Source organism: Hippocampus guttulatus, chromosome 6 (genome assembly GCF_054856545.1).
Source record: "Hippocampus guttulatus isolate MCC_2025c chromosome 6, RoL_Hgut_1.0, whole genome shotgun sequence".
In the NCBI taxonomy this organism is placed as follows: Eukaryota; Metazoa; Chordata; class Actinopteri; order Syngnathiformes; family Syngnathidae; genus Hippocampus; species Hippocampus guttulatus.
The window spans coordinates 9746886-9767045 of record NC_141266.1 but is presented as its reverse complement, the minus strand read 5'-3'; the positions used below and the strand labels follow the sequence as shown (position 1 = coordinate 9767045).

The following is a 20160-nucleotide window of genomic DNA, read 5'->3' as shown; positions in this document are numbered from 1 at the left end:
GTCAGTACTGACGGAATGTCCACTTCCGGTGCTTTGTATTTATCACATCTATATCGCTTTTAAGCACATACACCCATCTACTGCCCGCTGCTTTCTTACCCCAGGGTAAGTTGGTCAGGATAAACGTGTTATTGTCTTTTAGCGACAGCATCTCATCATCAATCCCATCGACCCATTGCCTTGCTTTGGATATACAACAAACAAGTATGTGCTTAGTACAAACAAGCATAAAATTATAGAAGCCAGAAAAACACATCATGAATCACTGCATAGTCATGAATGTTCAGTTTTTTTAATGAGCGAAATCAAATTTCATTTTGAATTTACTGCTTTGAAAGAATTTTTTGTTTTTTTTCTTTCGAATTTTTAATGTCTTAAAATATGTTTCATCTTTTAAAAGCAATATTTGTTATGAAACAGATTTAATGAACTATATTCATTCAGTGTTTTTGGCGATATGTACTCGTTAGCAGTGTTGGCTTTCAGGCTCACTGCTGAGCCAAACGATCAACTTTCTGCCGTTGATGCACCAAGGTAGAGTATGCTGTGGACTAGAAATATGTCCCGTTGGTCGCGTCAAGGCAATTGTGCTAAATTGTGCCATTTTAATGTGGCGAATATGGTGCTGATGTCTCATACTATTTTTAGTTAGCAAACTTTGGTTGTTTTTTCCCCCCCAAACTGTCCCGTTGTCAGAGGTGACAAATTTGATTTGCATCCATCCATCATAAATCTAAATTAGGGTTCACTATCCGAACTTAACCCTATCCCCCTAACCCTGAAGTGAAGTTTACACAGTGCTCAACAACCATGCTTTGCGTGTCGTGCCACACACAAGCATGTCATAAAAGATAAGAGTTGCATAGATCACATAAAAATGATTCAAAATCTACCTCGATGGCCGTCAGAGCAACTGAAGTGACTCAAATTGAGCAATCTGTATTTTAGATTCATCACAGCGTCTGGAGTGCAGGAGAAACGCATACTTGTCAACTTTTCGGAGCGCCAACCTGTATAAACTACCAAAAAAATCCTTATAAAGAGCAAAAAATCCTTATAACATATCAAAGCATTTTATATGTCAAAATAACGGCAGAAAAAAACCCACGAAATTTTCAATTATATTTATTGTAGATCTCCATAATACAATGTCTGGTTAATGTCTAATCATCATTCTACTTAGTGGCATTACTGTGTTCAGAGTTGTATTCCTGCGTTACTTTTTTCACCAACTCCAAATCATTTGGAGTTGGTGAAAAAAAACCCCGGAAATTTTCAGAATCCGTATGATTTGTGCGATACGGCCATATACGTAAGATTTACCACAAAATCCGTATGAACTATGGCTAAACCGTATGAGTTGACAGGTATGGAAAAGGCACTTTCGTTTTCGTGAGAACACGTCCCAGTCAACATGATTATTTGAGAGGGAACACTCAATTAAGGGCTGATCCACCTGAGTGCAAACATTTCATCAAAGTCACTTAGTTACAGACTTCAGTCAATAGGATGATCTGTGCACCCAAAAAAAGGGCACGTGTGCTTATTTTTTGACATGGCAGAATATGGCCTTGTGGTGCCAAGTGCAGTGGTTTGATGTTCTACTTTTGAAAATTTCATTGATGGTGTTTTGAGTGTGATACTGTGAGATGTTCTGTATTTGTTGCAACAGACTGATGAATCATTGTATTAGGTCTTTGAAGTGTAAATTCATGAAGATGCACTTCTTAAACTTACGAGCAATAAGAATCGCAGAAGATGTTACTACTGTAATGGGAGAGATTTTAAATGTTTATTCGTACATTCAACCTGATTGTAGCACTTTTGGTAGAATGAACAGACTGATTACACTTGGTAATCTCACCGAAGATAGCAATAATTCTCTTGACATAAAAGAGTGCTTGAAAAAGAAAGACCAATAAGATATATTGATGAGGCTACTGTACATGATGGTAATTACAATAGATGCGGCATTGCTCTGAGCCTCAGCAATGAGTGTCTGGTCCTGAAAGCCACACTTCTGAAACCGGCAGTGTTTTAGTATGGACAAATCCACCGAACACTGCTGTTATAACAACTTGCACACCACAATAACATGCATCGAATATTCTGCCATTGGCAAAAATGCTTAGTTTTGATTGGCACTGTGAGAAGTCATTATTTTACAATGATGTGAGTTGAACTGATTCATAATCGGAAGTGTGTTTGTTTAACAACATAAGAGTAATTATGAACAATACCGTAATCAGAATAATGCGGTACAGCTCGACACCACCACAAACTACAATTACACTTTTTGAGAGTGCTGATCAAAACTAAAATCTGTAAAAGGCATACCATTTGATGTGTTATTGGATATCATAAACTTGCAAGAGTGGCCATAATGTAATGGCAGGTCAGTGTATGTTGGCATGAGTTGAGTTGAAATAATAAGATATGAAAAAGCAAACGCCACATAGAGCAAATCATCTACAGCTTGTTTGAGTTTGATCCCAATTAATGGGACAAAAATGACATTTTATGCAGGTCCCACAGTTATCATCTTAAAAACAGATACAGTGACATTGGACAAGTGCTAACTACAGACGTTCAGTGTACATAGCAGCCTGTACGAGACTGTCCCGTCTCTCTGTTGCAGCTGTGTGGAATGCAGCAGGTCCATGCATACTCAGTCTCAGTCTTGCGTGCCTTGTCGTATGCGAGGTGTCCCTGCTGACTCCCCACCATCCTCGACTCCCCCCCTCTGTACTAGTAAAGGCTCCAGGCCTGATGATGATGCTGATGCTGCTGGGGGTAAAGCGATGAATTGGCAGAGGATGAGGTGGTGAGCTCGCTAGGACGGAGCTGCTTTCCACACACACACATTCAGTCCAGCTTTTCTTTCTGGACTAACTTTGGAGCATCGACAAAGTCCCGGCCGTTGAAGAGGATCAGGCCGCATGTAACCACGCTGGCTGTTCCCCAGAACAGAACATAAGCAAGAGTCTCCGTCCATGTGTCACCTACCGAGGAACGCCAGAATTACTATTAAGTAACATAGTTTCTATTTGTACACAAGGTTTTTTCACACTTGAATGATGATTGTCCTACCAGCCATTAGCAAGCAGATGATACACATGGAGAATGCCACCACCATGATAATAGGCAACTGAGAAAGAAAAAAAACAAGTTGTATTAAAACAAGTAAACATAAAATGAAAGTGTTAAATTGTATCAGGCTTACCGTCAGAAATTTCCAGTCTTTGGGTTCACGCAGAGGCGTTGCCAAATCTGCTTCATCCACAGCAAAGTTACCAAGGAACAAGTCTATAGAGTCCTATGTGGTGTTGGGGGGGGGGGGGGGGGGGGATTATTTTTTTTAAATTGCAGGTTTTCAATCAAGTTGAACAGAATAGCCAAAACAGTCATTCATCAGGCAGCATTTCAAGTTAATCAAGTTAATATTTTTCAATCTCATTGTACATACAAACAATGTACAGTACAGTATACAGTATATTTTCACGTGAACTGTCGTGGCTTAAATGAGTGATTTATTCCACATTTGATTACTAAAGTGATATCGTGGAGCAGTATGTGTTTGCATGTGCATGCTGTTAAAAGTGCACCCTCGAATAAACTGAAATGACAACAACAGCAACAGCTACTGTATATCTAGTGGCTTCAAAGTTCGGCTTCTGTTTTAGAGCTTTATGAAGCCTCTAAATCACAGCTTCATGAGGAAGACTCCTGTACTTTGGTCGCCACATTGATACGAAAGAATTTCTGGCACGTGGCAGATTCGATATACAACTGGATCAGGAGCGGGCAATTAATTTTGCAAAGGGGTTATGTAAGAAAGTGGAACAATTGCCAAGTCAACTTGTTAACCTCATCATCCGTATTGTTTGAAATGAATTTAAAAAAAGCTCATTGTACTACTTCAGTAAATTGCTTCGTGCGTCCAAATTAGACCAAAATAAATAACTTTAAACTTTGTTCCCACTATTAGTTACCCTAGAATCTGTACTCAATTAAAAAAAAAAGATTGAGGAAGTAAAAACAAGTGAGATAGCATGGTTGCACAAGTGCATATACCCTCTTTTTAAACGGGCAAATGGCTGTATTCAGAATTAAGCAATCACATTCAACAGAAAAAAAATGGGCTTAGAGAAAAGTGCACTTTTGTCATCTAGGGTACAGGACAGGTGCTTACGCACCATTTGGGATCTATGTGTCCACATGCCTAATATTTGTTGATGTACTGTACCTAATTCTTTAAAATGACTTTCTTTCAGGATTTATAAGCATGTAAACAGCAAAATCTTATTTAAATAGACCACAACAATTTACTTTTGTAGAGAAAATAATCTGCACAAACAATATTTCAGAGCCAAAAAAAGGTCTGACACACAGGGTGCCAATTCAAGCTAGGTCCGCCATTGCAAATACTGTACAAAGGGGAGGTTCTACCTTAGGTGACAGTTGCTGTGTTAGCTTTGGGACATACCAGTGTGAATGTTTTGGATGTTCATGTGAGTTTCTTTTCACACAGTAGCAACATCTTAAAATATAAGTACCGTATTGGCCCGAATATAAGATGGCCCTGATTATAAGACGACCTCCTCTTTTTCAAGACTCAAGTTTGAAAAAAGACTTTTGAACACCAAATATTTTTTTTTTACAAAAAGAATTGCAGTACATCTGAAACAAATGATTATAACAATATATTTGAGAGAAAAAGCATGTTATTTTGCCTCATTCAAATCTTAATATCTGAACATTTATATACAGTATGTAAAGTGCAATCACATTCGTAAATGAATGGCTTCTGGTTTATGAAATGTAAATTACATCATAACTTCTCCTCAGCTGCCGGTTAACCTGGCCAATCTTCTACCCACATTTCTCCAGATTGTCGCTACGTTTCTCCATTTTCTGTTATCTCCTATTATTTTCTTCTCTTTTATTTCTTATTTTTCTTCTTCATGCTACCGCTATTTTTATTTTTATTCTTCGTGACAGGAGTTCGCTTTGGCCTGGGGAGTCAAGTTCAGCATTCGCTTCAATGATATCTGGCGCCATCTAGCCTCGTGAATGAGTATAATGCCTAGACCCCAAGTATAAGACGACCCCAACTTTTTCAGTCTTATTTCAATGCAAAAAACCACCATCTTATATTCGGGCCAATACGGTAGATTATATGAGGACTCAAAAGCTCATGGAAATTGCAGAGCCGTATAAACCGCCGCAATTGTCTACAGTTGCATGTTTCACTCTGCAATGTATCTTTTGCCGGCAGAAAAGGTATATCATGTAATGTTGCACTTCATGTTTACAACTGCCTGGGAAAAAAGTGGCATCAGTGAACATTATTTTGATATCACAAAGCGATTATGAAAGTAGCTTAACTGTTGAAAAGCTATTTGGTGTTGAAAACAGGGACGCAACTGAGAAATGTAATCAAGTTAGTCTGATCGCTCCTGCCCCACACTACTGCATTTGGTCGCAAACATAACATTACGTTAGGAGCTCTCGATCTTGTTAAGGAATGTAACCTGTAAAGCCTCACCCAACTGATTCCTAGCCCTGGGAAAGCCAATTCGTAACTCTACAATCAATGTATCTAAGGATTCCTAGCTGATTTTGTATCAACGAGTCGACTATCAATACAGTTGTATCTCTCTCCTTTACTAACTTACTTTACTATCCCGTTGAAGTGGTTTATTGTTTCCAACCTTAATTGGAAACAGAAGTTGCCTAATTCAATCTGCCTGCAGTTGATTTGTCACTTGAATTTAATAATAATATATAATTTTTTATTTAATCCGGTTGAGCTGGTAATTCACACAGCCATTGTGATACTATAGCCCCTATGTAAAACGAATACTGGATCCATGACAAAGGTTGGCCTGATCTGAATAATTTGGACATACTGTACCTGTCTAAATCCATCAGAGAAATTGTTTTTGTAATATCGGATCATAGAGTTCCAGCCATCCATCAGCAGCCCCCACTGAGTTCTCTTGCCTGTCCTAAAGAAACAAAAACCCAATCGGAACTTACATTTCTCCATAGGTTTTGTAAAAAGCAATTTGGTGACAGTGAGAGGCAATTCATACGTTAATAGACACTAATTCATCGTAAAATAGTTATGAATAGTTGTGTTCGATAGAAAATAAAAAAAACTTCAATTTGGAAAATGGATAAGCTTTCTATTTGTATGACCCAAAATTCATTCCACTTCATTTCACAATGTTTGCCATTGTTCAGTTGGTGAACCACAGCAGTGAAGTTGACCAATTGGATGGCCGTATAAAACTATGGATGACAGCTGTTTTGAATAACTGACCTGGTGAAGTCTGTCTTCAATGCTCCGGTGCCTGCATATTGCTTGGCACATGCATCTGCATTGTCAGCCCAAGCTGCAGGTAAACAAGCAGGGCAAGGAGGTCACAAGACCATACTATTACTATTAGGACTTGAATACATTGAATACATGCCCGTTCGACATTCCACAAAGAGAACGACTAAAAGAATTGTGTGATAGACAGCTCACCGTTTTTGTACATCTTTTCAAAGTCTGCTTGATCCTCAATGTGCTGATTCATGTAGAGGACCCCCATTTTCTGTGGTTGACACAGCACAGAGTTAAGAACTAAATAAACCAGTGAACTTGCTTGTTCAATGGGGTTGATAGTAGAACATATCACTTGACAATTTTTTTGAGTTTTGTGTTGTGCTGCCATCTATTGGAAAATACCTGTTCCCTCTACTGAGTAAACAGATACTAAAGGAAACCCATCAATACAGTACCAGAGAGCAGCAACATGAGTTTAGCACTTTACAATAACACATATATCATGTGTGTCATTCGCAGACACTGCTGAAAGAAGCATCACTAGTTCAACTGTGTTTAGAACTGCATCCAGTGTATAGCATGTGTGTGTGTAGCATGACCGTCCTACCCGCAGCTGTGCTTGCAGTGAGCGTCGGGCCAGCAGGCTCTGGATGACATTTGTACGGTCCAAACAGTCCATGCAGTTACTCCGAAATGTCCCCTCTTGATTTAACAGTACCGTACCATCTGAATCCACCAGGAAGTATCTGTGCCCCAAATCCACAATGTTATTTTAAGTATATTGCTAATTCATTATGCCGTTAAATCCTGGTTATGTGTTTTGTTTATTTGGAATATATATATATATATATATATATATATGTGCGTGTGTGTGTGTGTGTGTGTGTCCGTAACACATTATGTTTTAATTCTAATTCTTACATCACTACTTAACTATGTTTAAAAAAAAACAAAAAAACATTTGATTTGAAAGGTATGTTTTTTGTCTTGTTGTTCTCTCAATCTAAAACAGGCAAGATATGGCTCTCGAGGAACCGGAGTTCCATCCCCTTGTAAAGCATTCTCTCAAAAATAAAAGCAGACGCAAACTGACCCAAATTCCTCCTGGATTTCAGCAACCATGTCCAACAGGATGTGAAGACGATGCCATCTCATCCGACTGCACTCTTTGTGGAAGTCAAATGCTATGTACCTGAAGAAAGGTGAATCTTGTTGAACAAAAACATTAATTGAGCCATAGGTGAAAAGGAATGTGCATAACGGGTGACTCTTACTTGATGGTGCCGTTTCCTAAGCCAGCCACCATCTTTTCAAAAGTCTTCTCCAGTGGTTTTTCGGACCCTTTCTGGTTGATCTGAGAAAAGTGTGTGTGTGTGTGTGTGGGGGGGGGGGGGGGGGTTAGTAGCGTTATTGAAAGGCATCAATTACCATAAATTAATTTCTTGTTTAACCATGACTCTGTATCCCAGTTCATGTTTGTTGTTGTTGTTTTCTACTTTAGGCCAATTTAAATGTTTTCAGTGAGTGGGCACTGACTATTAAAAAAAATTAAGTCAGACATGAAATACCACCAATGTTATCATCAAAAGTGATTTTTGTATTTTACCATCTTACCAAATTCAAAATGACTTGCTTCCCATAAAGGAGGATCTGTGAATCGAAGTGTCTCTGGAACCCATCCAACTGAAGAAATAAAGCATGGGAAAAGGCAAATCACATGAGTAAACGAGCAGAATTAAAGTCTTTAATGAGTACAGCAATGCAAAATAGTTGTTTACGTGGTTGACTGTTTTGCTGATCTGTGGTCTTGGCTTGTACTTCAGGTTGGGCCTTTGGGACCAGTAGAAGGGTATGGAGCCTCTTGTCTGAGAAGGAGATAAAACAATGTATACATATGCCTACATTTCTCCCACCATCCATACAAGTGTGTACAAACAAATGTAAACATTATTGGAGGGGGGAGGGGGGATTTACCACATCCTTGACATTTCTACCTCTTTTAGCTAGCAAGAGACATCTATCAAAGCAGCTAAGCCAAGGGGTTAGGATCATTGCCTGCCACCGTGGGGATCCCAGTTCAAGACCAACCACCCCTAAAATACTCCAGGCACACGACTGTGTTATCTTTGAACAAGACACAGACATCCTGAGAACTTAAGTAGCCCCACTTCTCCAGTGAGTTCCACAAAGAATGTGTGTTTACTGTGTCCACGACTGTGATGGGTCAAATGCAGAGGTCATATTTATTTCATGTACATTCATACAAATACTGATGACATCATACAAATATTTCATGACATCTGAAAATGTCAACGGGATTCATCAGCTCACCTGAACAAAGGAAGCCTTCGCACTGTTGTACTGCACTACCTGCTCCGTCTCCACGTAATTAGCGGCATGGCCCTCTGAATCAATGCCTAGTAATCAAAAAAGAAGTTACAATCATGGTGGGCTGGGATCCCATGAAGCAATATATGAAGTCAAGCGAATATCCACTGGATGTGGCTGCATTTCACTTGGGAAAAGAACTTGAGTTAACATGATGTCTGGACATCACAGAAAAACAAGGACGAATCGTGGCTATTGCACAAATACCGTTAGGTAGGTGGCCAACTTCAGTTTTAATATTCACACAATGCTATATTCTTATGGACGTCAACTTTATGGCCATGTTAGTATACCAAAAGATTACTGCCGAATGAAATTCCACTGGTGTTCAGTATATGTTGTGGATAACAGAGTATTGTTACCTCTGACGTAGTAGCGGACACCAGCTCTAAAACAGCTCCTTCTGGAGATGATACTCCAGTCAAAAAGTTTCCCATTGATGCAGCTTGACTTCATGACGATGACTGGTAAATGTGTGTTAAGAAATCAGAAGAGTAAAAGTCAGGAATTAGAGCTACAGGCCAAAGATGACGGAGCGCCACCTTCCTGCCATCCAAATGACAGTCTAAGGTTAACCTTGGACTGATGAGATGACCAACATGGACAAGTTGGCCATTCAAGTTCAAGAAGTGTCAACTGGGAGGGATAAACGGTTTCTTTCAGATAACAACAAGAGGATACATCCATGGACAACAGGGTACACAAACTTGTGCAACTGTTAAAAAAAAAAAAACAGGAAAAATTGTCAGACAGACTTTCAGCACTACATGTCCCAATTCCTCAAAGTTAAAATGTATCTATCCGAGATGAGAGACATGACTCTCACATTTATATCCTATAAGACAAAACAAATGCATTACCTCAGGCTGTGCAATGAATTCCCTCAACAGGTGGCCATTCCAGACAAAACGCTGATCTGCCTGCAATTAAAAGTAAAGTAAGCTGTTCAATTCCACAAAGCTTTTCCTGTTTCATCTAAGTGTTTAGCATAGTTATTCCTTATTGGCATCAGGATATGAATGACATGGGGCGGCAGTGGTAGAGTGGTCCGCTCCCAGTATGTTATTAATGTTACATATTTTTGTGTAATACGTTGGGGAAGGGAAGTTGTTAGCGGTTGGCAGTCTGCAATCTCAGGGAGCGATCAGAGCGCTTGAGATATATCCATATACACACCCTCTCAAGAAGGCTCATCTCCTGAAATTCAGGACTGGTGTTGGCCAAGCGTTGCAGCGTGTGGGTCAGGTCGTAGTCTGTTGCAAAGTAGAAGCTGTCTGTCTGTAGTACATTGCTGATCATGGACAAGAAGGTCTTGTCGTCTAGCATCTTTAAAAAAAAAGAATGAAAAGTGAGCGCCACAGGACAGAACAGAGGCTTTTTGCAGCATGTTATGCTTGCTGCTAAATCTTGAATAATCATGTTAATAGCATTGTAGGCATTATATTTCCATCTGTTTTATTTGTTGGTGTTTATGATTGACACAAGAGACAACAGAAACATCAAAAGTGAACAAAGAACTCTGGTACAAGTTCAATCATTGATGTCAAATGTCATCTGTGCTGCACATTTGACAATAAAGTTGTATCCAATCCAATTCAAAGACGGACATTCCACCTGGTTGTCAGTTAGATGTAGAATTGTCTTCTTATAAGAGATGACATCAAAGTCCAGAGCCTTCCATACAGCATGGCCCAGTAGGTCCCCCACCTTCTTCTTCTTTGTGATGATGATCATGTACATACCTAACACAACCATTGAAGGATGAGGATATTAGGTTTGTCCAAGACCAGATATTTCACGGTTTACTATCTAACATACTACCTGCCACCAAGCGTATTGTCCCCATGAGTCCACATATTGGCCTGGTCTCAGCAGATGCAGGAATGTCCTTCTTAGCTGTGGACGATAGCGGGGACATGCAAGCGCAGTAGTTAGTGTGCACAAAATTCAAACGTTAATATGTAAGTAAGTACCATTCCAATAGTGAAGATTAATTCATCCATGAATAGTGATCTCGCACATGGTTGGTTTTGAATGTTTACAGCAAAACGAATGCCTACTTGTGAGCGTCATCTCAGTTGACACCCTATCGATGGCCAACACGTCCTCAGAGCCATCGTCACAAGCCTCGATGTAAAATTTATCAGCTGTAGTGCGCCTGGAATGGGAAGAAAACAGCTGCTAACACCTCATGCTTCATTCTCGCAAAATAATGCAATTTAACAGAAACAAACAACAACTGTTAAGAATGGGCAATGTCTGAGGCTAACGCGTATGTATTGGCTAAAAACTGATGGCGCCATTCCACAAAACATTTGAATATATAATAAATCAGTCAGCAAAGCCACAAAAACTTTGTCGATTGCCAAACGTGTTTTCATCGCAGAACCGGGGACGTACGCGTTAAAATGACTGTACGTCATTCGATTCAACCTGCCATTATTTCGCTGACTTAGTTGTTCAGGCAGTATCACAGATGCCTAATTGTCTTAAAGTGCAAAACAAAGCAACGCTGTATTAGTACGTTCCCAGCACTCACAAATTGAAACTCTCATAGGTGCTCGCCATCTTTCATTCAGTAACCTCGTCCGTGACGTGTCAGCCCCAAACGTCAACTTCCGTCATCAACAGTGGTGGACTCATTGTTACTGCGCATGCGTTAAACTGATTTCATAAACAGCTGAGATGATCATACCATCTCTCTAGATAGATAGATAGATAGATAGATAGATAGATAGATAGATAGATAGATAGATAGATAGATAGATAGATAGATAGATAGATAGATAGATAGATAGATGTAACACAGTGGTAAACAAGATACTGTCCGTTTTTTTTGGAAAGAGTTGCAGCCATAAAATTCCAAGTTCACAATGATTTGCAAAAACAACACCAAAAAAAACGTTCACATTTTCAACATTAAATCCCGTCTTTGCAGTGTATTCAATTAAATTTGGGTTGAACATGATTTGTAAATAGGGTGACCCGGTGGACAAGGGGTTAGCGTATCAGCCTCACAGTAAAAAGGTGCAGGGTTCAATTTCGGCTCCGGCCTTCCTGTGTGGAGTTTGCATGTTCTCCCCGTGCCTGTGTGAATTTTCTCCGGATACTCCGGTTTACTCCCACATTTTAAAAACATGCATGGCAGGTCAATGGAACACTTTCAGTCGTCACTAGGTGTGAGAGTGGATGGTTGTTTGTCTCTATGTGCCCTTTTAAGGGCCATTCATGCTCATAATCCCCAGTGTTCCTATATTAAAGGAAATCTGCAAAGAGAGTCGGGGGAAAATATCTCCACTGAGATGTGAAAGACTTATTTCCGATTGCAGAAATCGGTTGATTTCAGTTGCTACTGCTGAGGATGGCTCAACGCGTTATGAGGTTTGGGGGTACTTTTTCCACACGAGGCCAGGTAGCATTTTTCTCCTTAATAAATAAAATCACCAGATATGCCGTATTTTATTTTTACTTGCCGGATATGCCGATGTATTTGGTGATCTTAAACGTTGATCGTGAACCGTGAAAATTATGGAAAAAACATCAGTACAGTATTTGAGAAGAGGGAAAATACCTACAGTATTTACAGCACGTTTTCCCCTTCCACACAAAATTACGGCCAATAGAGGGCAATGAAAAATTGAAAACCCAGTCAAACAGCCCTTAGAGGGAACAGAAGAAGAATATGAGCGACGGAAGTAGTCGTGCTGTTCATCCGGTAGTCGCCCATGTGCTTGGGGATTGCTCGTAATCGCTGACGTACTCGAGAAGAAGACAGAAAATTTCTGCGTCGTCGACTCAGCTCTTTAAAAGCATAGCGTAACATGAGGCCAGGTAAAGAAAAGAATATTGCGTTTTGGAACTTATTTGTTCTTTCACTGCGTCATTGTTATCCGAATGCGTGAACCTGCACGTGGCCCTGCTTCCTCCTCAACTTTATTAGACGATACAAGCTCTCCATTAAACGTATCTGTAAATGTTCTTCTTTGTCAGATACGATGCACAATACTTTAGAAATTGTATATGAATTGGTTACCGTGGGATAAATAACTAAGGTGATCCGCCATGATGCCTCAACTCACGTGTTGTACTTCTTCTCAACCCTGAACACCCAAATATCTAAACCACAATTTCAAGTATGCTGGCAGGATTTGTATTTAAATAAATAATTAAATAAATCTACGTGTTAATCTCGCAAAGGTGAACAGTAATAATGATTGCTGTAGTTTTCTTCGTAGATCGGTTGAAATGCTTAGTCCCATATTAAGTCACATTCAAAACTTTGTTGCAAAACGCACCTGGTGTAAAAGTGCTTTTTGCTTGTTTTGTTCCGACTGCCTCGAGATATTCAAGTCAGTAGCTCATGCAGATTTGCTTTAATTATTACATTTTAAAGTTAATATTTAGGGTCAAGTCGTGAATAAGGCATAGTATGTTGATTATGGTCTCTGCAACAAAGATCCTCTTGTTGTTGTGTTTGGCTACTGTTTATGCCCTTGATGTTGTGGCCAGTCACAACCTTGATGTGTCAATTGCTATGCATTTTCTGTTTATTATGTCTGAGCTTTCTCCCAGTCAGAGTGACACCTCCCATGTCTTCTACAATCAAATGCAATTTCTGTGATACCCATCGTATTTTCAGTACTGTTTTGATACCTTATATTGTACTTACCTAAAAACGTTTACTCCAAAAGGACAAGGGAGCCTAAAATGTTTTGAATGATGTGCAATATTCTGTTGTCACCTGAGTTTTTCTGTCAAATGTATATTAAATCAAATATTAATCATTGGTAAATACACATTTCTGATACAATTACCACATTTTTACCAAATGGTACCTTTTTATACATTTGGTGAATTGGGAATTTTTCCATTGCGAGACTAATAAAGGATTTCTTATCTTATAACCTTTTATTTTAGCAGCTGAAATATTTTGGTGCATATGCAGTTAAGTAAAAAAATAAATTATATGGTCATATGTAAATGTTAACTGTTGCAGTTTTGAAACATAACCCGAATGCAAATGTGTGATTTTTGATGATATTCCACTGTCTCTGCTCCTTCGACAGGGTTCAGTCCCCGAGGAGGTCGCGGCAGAGGAGGATTCGGTGACCGTGGAGGGCGAGGAGGATTCGGTGACCGTGGAGGGCGAGGAGGATTCGGTGACCGTGGAGGGCGAGGAGGATTTGGTGATCGTGGCGGATTCAGAGGAAGAGGTAAGACTTGAGGAATTTAGGAGTACAACACTTTGGGGAATGGCCAGTTGTTGTTTTTTTTTTTTTTTTTTGTCCTTTCAAATCAATTAAAAATAATTGTGAATCCAGATTTTGAAGATTGTACAAACATCTGATTATTTGAGATGAAATTTGTTTTTCTTAACCTTTTTTTAAAGGACACAGTGGAAATTCCAATTCAACAGATTATCTCACAGCGGAACACTTTTGTGTATGTTTCTGTGCAATAGATGATTTGACAAGTTAAACTTGACATGAGATGCAACTTTTGTTTCCCCAAGGTGGATTCAGGTCTCCAGAGGGAGGAGGATTCAGGGGTCGTGGAGGAGGCAGAGGGACCCCAAGAGGAAGAGGAGGAAGGGGGGGTCGAGGAGGCTTTGGAGCTGGAAGGAAAGTTTTGGTGGAGCCACATAGACATGAAGGTTGTTCCTCCAGTTTTCTGGGTTTTTTCTGTTTCCGACTCAGTTCAATCAGCAACATTGCAATTGATAGTTTTTTTTAAAAATCTCAATTAAAAGGGTAATACATCTGTTTATCGCAGTACAAAATCAATGTACAGTAATCCCCCCACTATTTAAGGACTATAAGGACAGAGCCGTGCTGTGTAACGTGTTTGACACCCCCTAAAATGTTGATCGTGTAATTGCCTGTATTGATAGTTTCAATTGTAAATATGTCTCAATGATCTAAAAATTGTTAATCATTTCAAACATGTCTTGTATGACCCTAAAAATTACCTACAGATTATTTGATTGTAAAGACTATTGTAAATTCTTGCATCCACATAACTGCTTTGGATTTTAGGGTGTTGGACGGCCCGGTGGCAGAGTGATTAGCACGTCGGCCTCACTGCAGAGGTGCAGGGTTCGATTCCAGCTCTGGCCTTCCTGTGTGGAGTTTTCATGTTCGCCCTGTGCCTGTGTGGGTTTTCTCCGGGTACTCCGGTTTCCTCCCACATACCCAAAACATGCATGGCAGGTTAATGGAACACTCTAAATTGTCCCTTATTGTGAGTGTGAGCGTGGATGTTTGTTTGTCTCTGTGTGCCCTGCGATTGGCTGGCAACCGGTTCAGGGTGTCCCCCGCCTACTGCCCAAAGACGGATGGGATAGGCTCCAGCACCCTCCGCCACCTTTGTGAGGATGAAGCGGATCAGAAAATGGATGGATGGAACTGAGGGTGTTTCACAAAGCGTGCACATGTGCAAGAATTTCACCAAATTCAAAAGTATATATATATTAAAAGGCAGTGTCAGTTATGGGTCCTATTTCTGTATTTGGATGGATAGTTAGTGCCCTTTCATAAAACGCATTATCAGCAGTTCACCATTCATAAATCGTCTTCATATTTTTTCCCCTTTTTTATGGAGCGCATTGCCAACTACTTGCTCAAATCTCACATTTTTGCTGTCTGTGCTCTTACTGCTCTAAGATGCAACCAAAGTCCTGTCTAAATAATAATTGGTTTCAAGATGGTATGTTCAAGTGATTCATCTTAACTGAAAGACGAGTTTTGTATGTCGCAGCAGTTGCTAGTTTTAGCTCATTGACGGTGTTAACTCTTGTTTGTCTCCTAAGGGGTCTTCATCTGCAGGGGGAGGGAGGATGCTCTGGTGACCAAGAACATGGTGGTAGGAGAATCTGTGTATGGAGAGAAGAGGATGAGTGTGGAGGTGAGTCTGAAGTGCATTTTTACCGTTGTTGTTGCAGCAGCCTAATCTGTGTCGATACTTTTGCATTATTTGTTTTTACTCTTCATCAGGAGGGAGAGACGAAGATTGAATACAGAGCATGGAATCCATTCCGTTCCAAGCTGGCAGCAGCCATCTTGGGAGGGGTTGACCAGATCCATATAAAACCTGGAGCGAAAGTAATGTACCTGGGGGCTGCCTCGGGTACAACAGTATCTCATGTCTCCGACATTGTTGGGCCGGTGAGTGTTGTCCCTCTGTCACATTCTCACAACGTACATGTCGAATTTGACTTCTTGCGACACACACGTGAGTGATGTCAAATGATTGATTGTTCAACTCAGGGCTGCGGGGAAATCAGCTGAGCTATTTTCATATATACACATAAAATGATATGATATGATATGATACCACCTTGTGAGAGAGTTTTGTCCCACCCCCAAACTTCCTGACCGATCCCAAAAACCCTTGACCATAAATCTTGGCGATGTCAGACCTAATACATTAAGCTGATTGCAACAATGCTTCAAACTCGTATGTCTTTGCTATGATATGGCTGATGAGTCGTCTGTAAATTTCCCCTCTGTGCCCCCCCCCCCTCCATTTCATATCTTGAATCTATGCCTTAAATTGTCAGATAAAATATCAGGCTTTTTTTTTCTTTTTGCTGGATTTAAAAAATTGTCTGTCACTTTTTCATTTTTGGATAGCAAATGATTGAGCCGATTTTATTTATTTCTTCCCCGCCAATTGTCCAGCTCAGATGGTTTCAGCTCCGTTACTTGTTTTGTAGCTGGCTTTGCTTTTCCTTGAATCATAAAGAAGGCAAGGGAGTTTGTCTATTTTTATTTTTCTGAAATTGTGTGGAAGTCCAAAGAAGGCCCATGAATGACTGTGTCCCACTGTTGCAAACTTTGTCCAGTCCGACCTCACATGATCTTTCTCATAAATGGGGCAAAAAGTTACACACATTAAAATCTCGACCGAGAAGGATCATGTTCCATATCACTTCATGCAGATGTCGTTACGTATACACATGCAACATACTGTGTTGCAGGAGGGGCTGGTGTATGCTGTAGAGTTTTCTCACAGATCAGGTCGTGATCTCCTCAATGTGGCAAAGAAACGCACCAATATCATACCCATCATTGAAGATGCTCGTCACCCACACAAGTACAGAATGTTGGTTGGTAAGTAGACTCTGCTTATGGCACAGCTCAAACCAATCAACTGTAATGTCTGTGTCTGTAAATTGCAATTGTATTTTTTTCAATTTGAATAGAGCTTTTAGATTTTATCAAGATTTTGTCAAATTCATATGATTTCTTTGTAAGATTATTGTGTTCAGTGGATGTTCTTCCCCTATACAGTGCTGCGAAAAAGCATTTGCCACCCTCCTGGATTTCTGCGTTCTTTGCATATTTATCACACACAAAGGTTTCTGTTCATCAACCCAATTGGAATATCACACAGAAACAAGCTGTTCGACCATTCCTGGAAATGTTTAGCACTGTTCCCAGTTGTATCGATTTGTAGATAATGGCTCTGACAGTGATTTGCTGAAGACCCAGAGTCACAGAAATGGCTTAATAACCTTTTCCAGACTGATGGTTTTCAATAACTTTTTATGCTAATTTCTTCTTTAATTTCTTTGGATTGTGGCATGATGCGTTTGTTTCTTGAGATCTTGTAGCCTACTTCACTTTGTCTGACAGATTCCATTTGTGATTTCTTGATTCAAAGAATGTGGCACTAGGGTGTTGCCTGGGAAATTGAACTCAGCGTTCCCAAAACTATCGTTAGTCACAGTAAATGAAATTGGCATTTAGAAACTGCATTTTGTATTTCCTTCGGAAGGTCTGTATGATATCAAAAATGGTTTGATGAACAAAAACCTTTGTATGTGATAAATACGCAAAAAACAGAAATTAAGGAGGCAAATACTATTTCACAGCACTGTAGTGTTTGGGGATTTAAATTTTAATGTTGGATTTAAAAAAAAAAAATTAAATCCCTTTTGGTATGTGCACTTGAGTTGCCTACATACATGCCTTGTTGGCAACAGGTTAGTTTTGGTAGACCTGTGCTAGAATAATGTATCATGGTGTCATCTGTGAGGATTCTAAAATTATGCACAATATCGATGAGGGTGTGTAGTATATGCTCTGTTTCTATTTAGGCATGGTGGATGTAATTTTCGCTGATGTTGCCCAGCCAGACCAGACTAGGATTGTTGCCTTGAATGCTCACAACTTCCTGAAGAATGGAGGCCACTTTGTCATCTCCATAAAGGTACACTGATGACTATCTTCAGTTATTCCTCTTAACATTGAAGAGGTTATGTTGTTTGTCATGAGATAGAAGATGGAAAAGAAAACATTTCTGTAGAAATTTGATAGTTTCATTTAAAGTTTAACTTAGCTAGAATTTTCAAACTATATTGAACGGTTGTCTGACTTCTTGCTCACAATTCGTGACTAAATGTGGATGACACTGACACACTAAGCTTGAGGAAATTTCCTGATATGAAAGTTGAAATGTCAGTTGAGGAGTAGACGCAAACTCGTTTTGGGTTTGAAGTTATCAAACACAATACAGCATAACACCAGTCTAATGCTTGGGCGTCTTTCAACTTTATGTAAACAGGCGAACTGTATAGACTCGACTGCTGCACCAGAGGCTGTGTTTGCCTCAGAAGTAAAGAAGATGACAGCAGAGAATATGAAACCACAGGAGCAGCTCACGCTGGAGCCCTATGAAAGAGATCATGCTGTGGTAGTGGGCATTTACAGGTATGTGTCCTACTGGGTTTAACAGCTCCATCTGCTGGACCAACCGTAAAGCTGAAAGGTCTCATCAAATGTGTTGGTGAAAATACTGGATTTGCAAATCTTCAAATTATGCTCTATCTGGTTTATTGGTACTCGTCTCTCCAATTGTAGCTTTTTGCTCAGATTTCACTCATTACATATTTACTGTGTGTGTTTTGTAAGTTTGTAGAAATTGTTCTCATAAGGTTTTAGTTGTATTACTTGAGCTTGAAATCTCACAGCTGCTCAATTGCCATAGTTTCCCCCACCACCACCAGTTTAATGTCTGCATACTGCCCTGAGTTAGATCAGCCTTTCCTCTCTATAAGCAACGTATCGGCACAACATCAATCAGTCAAGCACAGCGCTCATCTTCGTCACAAAACAGCATTCAGATTTTGGAACTCAGTGCCTAGATAAGGCACCCTGTGTTATTAGGCGCCCTGTCCATTTTGGAGAAAATTTAAGTCTTAACTGTAATTTAAGTCTTAAAAATATGGTACCTGGATTTCTGCATTAATTGGCTATCAAATGTAATCAGAACTTCATCCAAGTCTCAATAGAAAAGTCTAGTGTGCGCACATCAATACTACATAACTGTTTTCCACTAAAATAGTTCTCGTGTATTCATGGCAGTTTACTAATGCTACGAGAGCTGAACAGCTATTTGGAGGTGGATCTCAAAATGGTTCTAAACTGTCCAGTTTTAAATGATGCCTTTTTCCGTCCTTCCTCAGACCGCCACCAAAGCAGAAGAAATGAGATGTTGACGGAACGCAGGAGCAGCTGTACCATGTACAATCTGTTTATTTAGACTTTTCTGTCAATTTTTTTTATTAAACTTTTTATTGATCTACAGACAGAAAAGTATTGTGAGTATATATATCTATATCCATGGAGCACCATCAACTGCCAGCATCAAAACAGACATAACATCAAGCAATCACCCCGGGGAAAAAAAGCTTACACGTCAGTTTTGGGTGTTGGCTCTTCAGCTCATCACTGCACAACCACTCAACTTTCTATCAAGACCTGTGCTACAAAACATTTGGGGGCAGTACAGTTCGGTGGTCCACTCTTGTAAAATTGTTCATCTAAATTGAACTGGTCAATTTCTGCTCTGTTTGGTGTTGAACAACTGCAGTGAGTCGAGCTTTGTCTTAACACATTATGATTCTGAAGTTGAAGGTTTTTTTGTGACTAGTATTTTATAAGATAAGATATCCTTTATTTGTCCCACACTGGGGAAATTTATAGCTTCCAGCAACAAGAATGTAGGCAGAAAGAAGAAGAAAAAACTAACAAACACTGTTCAATTAAGTGTAATATAAATACAAAATGGATCAATCGCAGTGCTATTTACAGTTGTTTTCCACATCATTTAATTATTATTAATAATATTGTTGCTATTTTTTATTCAGCAGCCTGACAGCAGTTGGTAGGAACGAGCGTCGGTATCTCTCCTTCTTGAAGCGCGGGTGTAACCGTCTCTGGCTGAAGGAGCTACCTTGTGCTGTCAGGGCGGGCTGGAGAGGGTGGGAGGGACTGTCCATCATAGCTTTTAGCTTAGTTAGCATCCTTCTGTTGCCCACCTCCAGAGTGTCAAGGGAGCAGCCCAGGACAGAACTGGCCTGGCCTATTTTGTATCATCTATGTTTTCTGAATATACTTTTTATTCTATTCATTTGCCTTTGTCCCTTGCTT

At 39.8% G+C, this 20160-nt stretch overlaps 2 protein-coding genes across 2 annotated transcripts; one reads left to right on the top strand and one right to left on the bottom strand.

The window, feature by feature from the left end:
* Window positions 1-1773: 1773 nt before the first annotated feature.
* On the bottom strand, window positions 1774-11333 carry sacm1lb (SAC1 like phosphatidylinositide phosphatase b). Its single transcript, XM_086113556.1, has 20 exons — window positions 11265-11333; window positions 10786-10883; window positions 10547-10621; window positions 10340-10467; window positions 9902-10051; window positions 9586-9645; window positions 9407-9440; window positions 9088-9189; window positions 8669-8754; window positions 8116-8202; window positions 7952-8020; window positions 7612-7691; window positions 7431-7529; window positions 6945-7083; window positions 6536-6605; window positions 6329-6401; window positions 5918-6011; window positions 3224-3316; window positions 3091-3148; window positions 1774-3002 (listed from the first exon to the last, which is right to left on the bottom strand). The coding sequence occupies exons 1-20, from the start codon at window positions 11291-11293 to the stop codon at window positions 2866-2868; spliced, it is 1761 nt and encodes a 586-aa protein (XP_085969682.1). The 5' UTR covers window positions 11294-11333; the 3' UTR covers window positions 1774-2865.
* A 1078-nt stretch (window positions 11334-12411) lies between these two features.
* On the top strand, window positions 12412-20136 carry fbl (fibrillarin rRNA 2'-O-methyltransferase). Its single transcript, XM_086114217.1, has 9 exons — window positions 12412-12556; window positions 13792-13938; window positions 14238-14378; window positions 15534-15628; window positions 15718-15888; window positions 16704-16836; window positions 17826-17938; window positions 18293-18438; window positions 19194-20136. The coding sequence occupies exons 1-9, from the start codon at window positions 12547-12549 to the stop codon at window positions 19216-19218; spliced, it is 981 nt and encodes a 326-aa protein (XP_085970343.1). The 5' UTR covers window positions 12412-12546; the 3' UTR covers window positions 19219-20136.
* Window positions 20137-20160: the final 24 nt, after the last annotated feature.

Coding starts and splice junctions, on each gene's coding strand:
- sacm1lb (XM_086113556.1), bottom strand. CDS start 11,293: ATGGCGAGCACCTATGAGAGTTTCAATTT. Junction 10,622..10,785: donor AACTGAGATGACGCTCACAA/GTAGGCATTCGT, acceptor TATCGTCCACAG/CTAAGAAGGACATTCCTGCA. Junction 8,021..8,115: donor TCAGCAAAACAGTCAACCAC/GTAAACAACTAT, acceptor TTATTTCTTCAG/TTGGATGGGTTCCAGAGACA.
- fbl (XM_086114217.1), top strand. Junction 14,379..15,533: donor GGAGCCACATAGACATGAAG/GTTGTTCCTCCA, acceptor TTGTCTCCTAAG/GGGTCTTCATCTGCAGGGGG. Junction 16,837..17,825: donor CAAGTACAGAATGTTGGTTG/GTAAGTAGACTC, acceptor GTTTCTATTTAG/GCATGGTGGATGTAATTTTC.